General features: G+C 46.4%; 1 protein-coding gene across 2 annotated transcripts in view; it reads right to left on the reverse strand.

The window, feature by feature from the left end:
* Positions 1–2,913: 2,913 nt before the first annotated feature.
* The window catches only part of deaf1 (DEAF1 transcription factor), a 27,783-nt gene continuing 20,696 nt past the window's right edge, over positions 2,914–10,000 (reverse strand). The window contains exons 10-13 of one of the 2 annotated variants that reach the window (XM_062548075.1): positions 9,125–9,519; positions 5,062–5,133; positions 4,260–4,349; positions 2,914–3,580 (exon numbers count right to left, since the gene is read on the reverse strand). In XM_062548075.1, coding sequence (XP_062404059.1) covers positions 3,479–3,580; positions 4,260–4,349; positions 5,062–5,133; positions 9,125–9,519 — 659 coding nt within the window. In that variant the 3' untranslated portion in view covers positions 2,914–3,478. The remainder of the gene's footprint in view (positions 3,581–4,259; positions 4,350–5,061; positions 5,134–9,124; positions 9,520–10,000) is intronic. The other variant, XM_062548076.1, reaches the window with a different exon arrangement.

The raw sequence follows: 10,000 nt of genomic DNA on the forward strand, positions 1-10,000 counted from the left end.
GTCTGGTCTGGTCTTTTTTATCTAACGAAACTGTTGTGGAGAGCATGTCCAAAAAAACAACAGAACAATCTTGTAATAGTTGTTCCAGATGTGTCTGAAAGACGGCTTGGTAAACAGCTCTCTTGAGTGGAACTCCACACTTCAACTCTCTTGAGTGGAACTCCATACTTCAACTCTCTTGAGTGGAACTCCATACTTCAACTCTCTTGAGTGGAACTCCACACTTCAACTCTCTTGAGTGGAACTCCATACTTCAACTCTCTTGAGTGGAACTCCACACTTCAACTCTCTTGAGTGGAACTCCACACTTCAACTCTCTTGAGTGGAACTCCACACTTCAACTCTCTTGAGTGGAACTCCACACTTCAAGACATATTTCCCCTGCACTACCAAAGCTTTTTAACCCTCAAGGGGTTTTAACACTAATGGGGTCTAACGGCAGCCCGGTAAACTAAACTCGTTTACTAAGTGAATAGTCGGGTCACTTATGTTTAGGAAACCTTTGCAACAGTCGCATCACATGCTTTGCACTAACTTTGAAATGATTGGTCCAGCCTACCCAATCACATGGAGCAGGGATTCATATTGATGTCACTCCTGTGCTACTACTGTTTACCACTTAGGCCACTTTTGATTTGGAAACTGTCATCGCCTCAATGGAAACGTTAGTGAACTATAGTAAACTCCAGACTAGTATCTCCCTCTCCAATGGTGTGTTGTCTATAGATATATGTACTGTATGGTATATAACCTGCATCAGAATGAGGTTTGTGGTCTATAGATATATGGTCTATAGATATATGGTATATAACCTGCATCAGAATGAGGTTTGTGGTATATAGATATATGGTCTATAGATATATGGTATATGACCTGCATCAGAATGAGGTTTGTGGTCTATAGATATACGATATATAGATATATGGTATATAACCTGCATCAGAATGAGGTTTGTGGTATATAGATATATGGTCTATAGATATATGGTATATGACCTGCATCAGAATGAGGTTTGTGGTATATAGATGGAATATAGATATATGGTATATGACCTGCATCAGAATGAGGTTTGTGGTCTATAGATATATGGTATATAACCTGAAGACCCTTCTTTTTTTACTCTGAATCTTGTTCCGTGTTGTAATGTGGGATTTCTCTGGGTTCCGTGTTGTAATGCGGGAGTTGTCTGGGTTCCGTGTTGTAATGTGGGATTTCTCTGGGTTCCGTTCTGTAATGTGGGAGTTCTCTGGGTTCAGTTCTGTAATGTGGGAGTTCTCTTGGTTCAGTGTTGTAAAGTGGGAGTTCTACGGGTTCTGTGTTGTAAAGTGGGAGTTCTCTTGGTTCTGTGTTGTAAAGTGGGAGTTCTCTTGGTTCTGTGTTGTAAAGTGGGAGTTCTCTTGGTTCTGTGTTGTAATGTGGGAGTTCTCTTGGTTCTGTGTTGTAATGTGGGAGTTCTCTTGGTTCTGTGTTGTAATGTGGGAGTTATCTTGGTTCTGTGTTGTAATGTGGGAGTTCTCTTGGTTCTGTGTTGTAATGTGGGAGTTCTCTTGGTTCTGTGTTGTAATGTGGGAGTTATCTTGGTTCTGTGTTGTAATGTGGGAGTTCTCTTGGTTCTGTGTTGTAATGTGGGAGTTCTCTTGGTTCTGTGTTGTAATGTGGGGGAGTCAGGCGGCAGGTAAGGCTCCTCATGCAGCTTTTAGCAGCTCAGGGTCCCATCAGCCTGCATTACCATCAACCTCCCTCAGCTCTGCCTGTCTGCTGTGACAACCTCCGTCACAGACCAACCCCCCCCCCCCTCCACACACACACACACACACACACACACACACACACTTCCTGTCCCCAGTCTCCACTCTCAGGCCCAAGCTGACGTCAGCAGAGCTACAGCAGGGTTGCTTTCCATCTGATGTCTGAGGCACGACTGTAACTGCGTAAACTTCACTCTGTAACTCCGTAAACTTGACGAGGTTTTCCTGAAACCTGATGCCTTTTCATCTGATGTCTGAGGCACTAACTTTGGGTCTACCATTGAGGGGGTTAAACTTGCGGCATATTTATTTATCAATTCATTTATTTATTGAATCATTTTCTTCTGCAAAAGCTCACCAGGAGTGTGTGTGTTCTGAGACAGACCTGTGGTGTTTTTGAGAGTTGTGGAGTGTTTTTGAGAGAGTTGTGGAGTGTTTTGAGATAGTTCCAAGACCCCAGTATTTTAAGGAAAACATTCATTTGTTTACAATACTTAACCGTTGAATATTTCCTAATTCTTTCTTTTAAGGCATTAAGATCAATTTCCAAAAGATGATTTTACCATGTGTTCCAATACTTTTGGAGGGCACTGTATCTCCACCAGCCAACCACGGCATTAGTGAACATTAGCGTTGTGGCTAACTAATGTTCAGCTGCTGAATATGGCATTAGTGAACGTTAGCGTTGTGGCTATCTAACGTTCAGCTGCTGAATATGGCATTAGTGAACGTTAGCGTTGAGGCTATCTAACGTTCAGCTGCTGAATATGGCATTAGTGAACGTTAGCGTTGAGGCTATCTAACGTTCAGCTGCTGAATATGGCATTAGTGAACGTTAGCGTTGTGGCTAACTAACGTTCAGATGACGGTGAAGACAGACGATTACTGAAGACGAGAGATAATTCCAGTGCTGTTAGGAAGTTACTCACTAGAGCCTCGTTAATGTTGCACTCATTCTCACAAATGTCTTCACTGATGTTCCAATAGGGCAACACCAACAACAACAACAACAACAACAAGTGTTGCTGAAATGAATGAGACGTCTGTAGTATTTGCCCTGGCATGTGGAGCTCAGTACGGATCAAAGACTCGGCTGTCTTGCAAGTGAGTGTAACAGCACTCACTATCCTAATAGCACAACATTAAAACATGACAGCAGAAGAGGCCTGGTCCACAGAAAGCTTTATTAAGATGTGATCCAATCTGCTGCAGCAGGGCTGAGAGACCGGGATTACAGTACGTGCTCTCGGCACGGGCCAGCCTGCACCACACCACCACACCAGCAGCCCACCACACCAGCGGACCAGCAGGCCAAGAAGAAGGTTCCTGCTGGAGGACAGTGATGACCCCAGCTCTGTTTCCACAGCGATGACCCCAGCTCTGTTTCCACAGTGATGACCCCAGCTCCGTTTCCACAGCGATGACCCCAGCTGCGTTTCCACAGCGATGACCCCAGCTCTGTTTCCACAGTGATGACCCCAGCGCCGTTTCCACAGTGATGACCCCAGCGCCGTTTCCACAGTGATGACCCCAGCTGCGTTTCCACAGTGATGACCCCAGCGCCGTTTCCACAGTGATGACCCCAGCGCCGTTTCCATAGCACACGCCAGTCCGTAGGCCAGCATGGAGTCTGAACTCTTCACCTTCTCCACCTCCACGCCCTGGATCTGAACTACTTCCTGTGGGCTACAGAACTACTTCCTGTGGGCTACAGAACTACTTCCTGTGGGCTAGATCTTCACCTTCTCCACCTCCATGCCCTGGATCTGAATTACTTCCTGTCCCCCAGAGGCGTTGCCCTGGCAACAGTTGTGCTGGTGATCTCTCCAATCCTAGGGGAGAGGGTGAGACAGATGACGATGAGAGGCATGCCACTAGCACACACACACACCCCACTAACACACACACACACACACACACACCCCACTAACACACACACACACACACACACACACACACCCCAATAACACACACTCTCCACCCCACTAACACACACACACGCACACCCCACTAACACACACTCTCCACCCCACTAGCACACAAACACACACACCCCACTAACACACACTCCTGTGCTGCAAACACACACACACTCCTGCGCTGCGTACACACACACACACACTCCTGCGCTGCAAACACACACACACACACACACACACACGCACACACACACACACACACACACTCCTGCGCTGCAAACACACACACACACACACACACACACACACACACACACACACACTCCTGCGCTGCAAACACACACACACACACACACACACACACACTCCTGCGCTGCAAACACACACACACACACACACGCACACGCACACGCACACACACACACACACACACACTCCTGCGCTGCAAACACACACACACACACACACACACACACACACGCACACACACACACACACACACTCCTGCGCTGCAAACACACACACACACACACACACACACACACACACACACACACACACACACACACACTCCTGCGCTGCGTATACACACCTTTCTCTGGCAGAAGGTGGAGCAGTAGTTGACCTTGTGGCATCCTGTGCACTCACTCACCGCATCACGGCCGCAGTTCACACACATTTGCTGTAAAACAACACACACACACACACACACACACACACACACACAGTTTACACACATTTGCTGTAAAACAACACACACACACACACACACAGTTTACACACATTTGCTGTAAAACAACACACACACACAGTTCACGCACAGTTTACACACATTTGCTGTAAAACAACACACACACACACACACACAGTTTACACACATTTGCTGTAAAACAACACACACACACACACACACAGTTTACACACATTTGCTGTAAAACAACACACACACACAGTTCACGCACAGTTTACACACATTTGCTGTAAAACAACACACACACACACACACACACACAGCTCACACACATTTGCTATAAAACAACACACACACACACACAATTCACATACATTTGCTATAAAACAACACACACACACACACACACACACACACACACACACACACACGAGTTCACACACAATTGCTGTGTGTGTGTGTGTGTGTGTGTGTGTGTTCTAGATAGATAGATAGATACTTTATTGATTGACTTTATTGATTCTTGCCTTGATGAGGATCTCTGTGGTTTTGTCTGTGTGTGTGTGTGTGTGTGTGTGTGTGTGTGTGTGTGTGTGTGTGTGTTCTTGCCTTGATGAGGATCTCTGTGGTTTTGTCTGTGTGTGTGTGTGTGTGTGTGTGTGTGTGTGTGTGTGTGTGTGTTTGTGAGAGTGTGTGTTCTTGCCTTGATGAGGATCTCTGTGGTTTTTCCTTCAGGGTCTTCAGGGTTCTGAAACGGGATCTGTGTCTGGAAGGGCTGCAGGAGACAAGAGGCACGCAGTGAGACTGGAGTGTGTGTGTGTGTGTGTGTGTGTGTGTGTGTGTGTGTGTGTGTTATGGGTTGTGCTGTGCGATATGGACAAAAAGTTATTTCCCGATATAGGCAATTCTATACCACGATAATGATATATATCCCGATATAGAATTTATACTTAAAATTATACACACATGAATGCAAATTTTTCTTATAATTTCTAAACATTTTTTTTTTTAACAGTTGTGGTTGTGTACAGTAGGTGTAAATAAGTGCCTGTCACTTAAAGTAATACGTGAGAGAAAATAATGACGTTAAACCCAATAGTAAGCCTAAATGATCTAAATGCCATAGCCTAGATTGGTTAGCAACACACATTTGAGCGATGCAAGTGAGCAAATCAACTTGAGTAAGATCCTGGAGAAAGCAGTGGCTGCCCAGCTCCAACACCACATGTCCCACCATGAGCTCTTTGAACCACTCCAATCTGGTTTCCGACCCCATCATAGCACAGAGACAGCGCTCATCAAGATCACCAATGACCTTCTGATGGCTGCAGATAATGGCCTCGTCACCATCCTTGTCCTTCTGGACCTCTCTGCAGCCTTTGACACGGTCTCCCACACCATCCTCCTCTCCCGACTCTCTGAACACATCGGACTCACTGGCACAGCTCTCGCATGGTTTCAGTCCTACCTCTCAAATAGGAAACAATTCATCACGCTAAAAGGCTTCAAGTCCATCACAGCAGCAGTTAACCACGGTGTCCCCCAGGGGTCTGTCCTCGGCCCAGTTCTCTTCACCATCTACATGCTCCCCCTTGGACAGATAATCCGTCAACATGGACTCAGCTTTCACTGCTATGCGGACGACACCCAGTTGTACATCAGCACGAAACCCTCTTCCCAGCTTCCACCCCTGCAACTCAACAACTGCCTGCAGGACATTAAAAACTGGATGACCTCTAACCTCCTAAAACTAAACAGCAGCAAAACAGAGCTCATGGTGGTGGCTTCAGCACCACTGCTTAAGAAGGTTGGAGATCTTGCCCTGGTCATAGATGGCTGTTCCACCTCCCTATCACCAGAGGCGCGGAATCTGGGTGTTATCATCGACCCCACCCTCTCATTCCGGTCTCACATCAAGAACATCACCAAATCTGCCTTCTTCCACTTGCGCAACATCTCAAGACTCCGGTCATCACTATCCGACTCAGTTACTGAGACTCTCATCCACTCATTCATCACCTCCCGCCTGGACTACTGTAATGGTGTTCTGTCTGGGCTGCCTAGTAAGGCCCTGGACAGATTGCAGTATGTCCAAAACTCAGCTGCCAGGGTGCTAACTCACACCAAGCCCTGGCAGCACATCACCCCCATACTCAAGAAACTCCACTGGCTCCCTGTCAAAGCACGCATCACATACAAAATCCTCCTCCTCACGTACAAATCACTACACTCACTGGCACCCAAGTACATTACTGATCTCCTCCACCCCTACTCCCAATCACAGTCCCTGCGCTCCACAGGCAAGGATCTACTCACCATTCCCCGCACCAAACTAAAGACCTTTGGTGATAGGGCCTTCTGCGTAACTGCCCCTACCCTATGGAACAACCTACCATCTCCCATCCGTTCTGCCACCTCCCTGTCAATGTTCAAAAAGCACCTGAAAACACACCTCTTCTCTCTGACCTACCCCTCTTAGCCCCCCACCCCCTCCCACCCTCCCCACTCCTACTCTTGTTAAGCGACCTTGAGTATCTTGAAAGGCGCTATATAAATGTAATTTATTATTATTATTATTATTATTGATATTAGCCTATACTTGTGTGGCTATGGCTATGGCTATGGCTATGGCTATGGCTATGGCTATGGCTATGGCTATGGCTATGGTTATTTAGCAGACGCCTTTGTCCAAAGCGACATACAAATAAATAACAATACAAATTAAATTAACAGTGAACAATTACAAACTAGGGAGAATAGTAATATTATCAGTAGAACAATAATTTTAAGCACTAACCTAATGAGAAATAAAACAGTGAAATGAGAATAGCAATCAAATAAGTCACTCAGTTAATTATATATGATAATAATAACTAAAGCATGGTATGGCTAAATTTAAGGACAATAGCAAAATAAATTTCAAATTCTATCAATAGACAAATTATAACAAAACAATACTATTATACAAACCATAATACATCACAAACTCAAAGGACTAAATGCATATTAAATAAATATGCCTTAAGACCCCTCTTAAAAGATCCAAAGCTGTTGCTGGAACGGAGAGCACTGGGCAACTCATTCCACCAACATGGAACCACTGAAGAATAGGATCTACAATTTGACCTAGCATGTATGGTTGGTCGACATAACAGACGCTCCTCAGAAGATCGCAATGGGCGGTTGGGAATGTACATCGTGATTAAAGAACTGAAGTAGCTGGGAGCAGATCCAGTCAGTGTCCTATAGGCCAGAGTGAGAGATTTAAATTTAATTCTGGCTACTATAGGGAGCCAGTGGAGAGTAACTAGGAGAGGGGTTACATGTGTCCTCTTTGGCTGATTGAAGACCAGTCGTGCTGCAGCATTCTGAATCAACTGTAGTGGTCTTAATACACAAGCAGGTAGGCCAGCTAACAGAGAATTACAGTAGTCCAGCTTGGAGATAACCATTGCTTGTACAAGAAGCTGAGTGGAATCTTGTGTCAGATAAGGTCTGATCTTCCTAATGTTGTACAGGGTATACCGACATGACTTTGCAATTGAGGCAACATGCTCAGAGAAAGTAAGTTGGTCATCAATTATGACACCCAAGTTACGTGCCGATCTGGTTGGAGTCAGTGAGGATGAATCAAGCTGGATATTGATCTGTTGGGGAATAGCTGTTTTTGCTGGAAACACCAAGAGCTCAGTTTTGGAAAGATTAAGCTGAAGGTGCTGATCCTTCATCCAGATTGAAATGTCCTTCAGGCATGCAGAGATCCGATGGGAAACACTAGAGTCCTCAGGTGGGAAGGATAGGAAAAGTTGAGTGTCGTCCGCATAGCAATGATATTCAAATCCATGAGAGCGAATAATCCCACCTAAAGAAGTGGTGTAAATAGAGAAAAGGAGGGGCCCTAATACTGATCCTTGGGGGACTCCTGTAGTGAGGTCATGAGACTTTGATATCTGTCCCTGCCAAGACACGCTAAAAGAACGCCCTTTAAGGTAAGACTTGAACCAGTCAAGAGCTTTCCCAGAAATTCCCAATTCATATAGTGTAGAAAGGAGAATGTCATGGTTAACCGTATCAAAGGCTGCAGATAAATCTAACAGAATTAACACTGATGACTGAGCAGAGGATTGTGATTGTGTGTTACAATAGCATCACTTAAACTACGGTAGCAGCAATGTCTCGCTGTTAATAGCACTGCTGCGCATACCAGTGTGCGTGAGGGGGGGAAAGACACACAGCCACAGGCTAGCTTTTAGGGGAGACCTGCCTTGCGCGCACCGCTTCTTCAGAAGAACATAGTCATTCTTAAACGTATTGTAAAGTAGCCTAACATTAGGTGTTGTGACATTTTTAATTTCAGGGTATTGCAATACTTTTGTTGTATCGGTGCACCGTGCAACACTAGTCTTTAAGCCAACGTCAAAAAAGTTTCATTTGTTTACTATTAGCTGCCTGCGTTCATTTGCCTGGCCACCCATCCCCAGTCAGTAAATTAAGTTTACGTTGCCCGCTGTGAGAAGCGGCAACGCACCTGCAGTTAAATTGTCTGAGCAGTCACAGCCACACACGTTAAAATTACGATATAAACGGTAGAGGACTGTATCGTACGATAGACATTTTTCTGTCGTACAACGATATATACCGTAATATCGCACAGCACTAGTTATGGGATGTATCCCGTGTCTGTAGTGTGTGTAGTGTGTGTGTGTGTGTCCCGTGTCTTTGAGTGTGTACATGTGTATTATGGGATGTATCCCGTGTCCACTCACGTCCTTCCTGAGGCTGTCGGGGCAGCTGGTGCAGGTGGAACAGCTGGTGCTGGTGCTGGCTGTGTGGGCATTAGTGGCGCTTGCGGTTCCGTGGGCCAGGCTGCCGGTTCCGTGGGCATTAGTGGCGGTTCCGTGGGCATTAGTGGCGGTTCCGTGGGCCAGGCTGGACTGCTTGGCCTGCTCGATAAGAACCTTCAGCTGCTGGGCGGCGTTGAGGAGAGTGCTGGCCGCCTCCTCCAGCTGTTGCCACGGGCGCTGATCCACATCCAGCCCGTTGCCAAGGTTACTCAGCCCGTTGCCAAGGTTACTCAGCTGACTCAGGACCGGCGGAGACGCTTTGGGCGGGACCACAGCCGGGGGAGGAGCTAAGGCCAGGGCCGGCAGCGTCGTCAGCACTGACCACACACACACACACACACACACACACACACACACACACACACACACACACACACACACACACACACACACACACACACACACATATTACACACACACACACACACACACACACACACACACACACACATATTACACACACACACACACACACACACACACACACGCACAGTAAGAACTCCACGTATACAAAGGAAAACCACACACACACAGCTGACCTCTTAAAATGGGAACATGGTCTTGATCCCAATTCTGTTTCAGTCAGGCCTGCTTCCAACACAAACCTACTTTACAGACGGGCTGGATCCACCCCTCCTCTCCTCCATCACCTACTCTACCTTTTAGACGGGCTGGAGCAGCTTGGGGTGGAGGGAGAGATGGAGAGAGAGATGGAGAGATGTCTCTCCTCCATCTAATTCACATCCCCCTCTCCTCTCCTCTCCTCCATCACCTCACTCACATCCCCCTCTCCTCTCC

The sequence above is a fragment of the Sardina pilchardus genome, chromosome 10, assembly GCF_963854185.1.
Source record: "Sardina pilchardus chromosome 10, fSarPil1.1, whole genome shotgun sequence".
Classification (NCBI taxonomy): Eukaryota; Metazoa; Chordata; class Actinopteri; order Clupeiformes; family Clupeidae; genus Sardina; species Sardina pilchardus.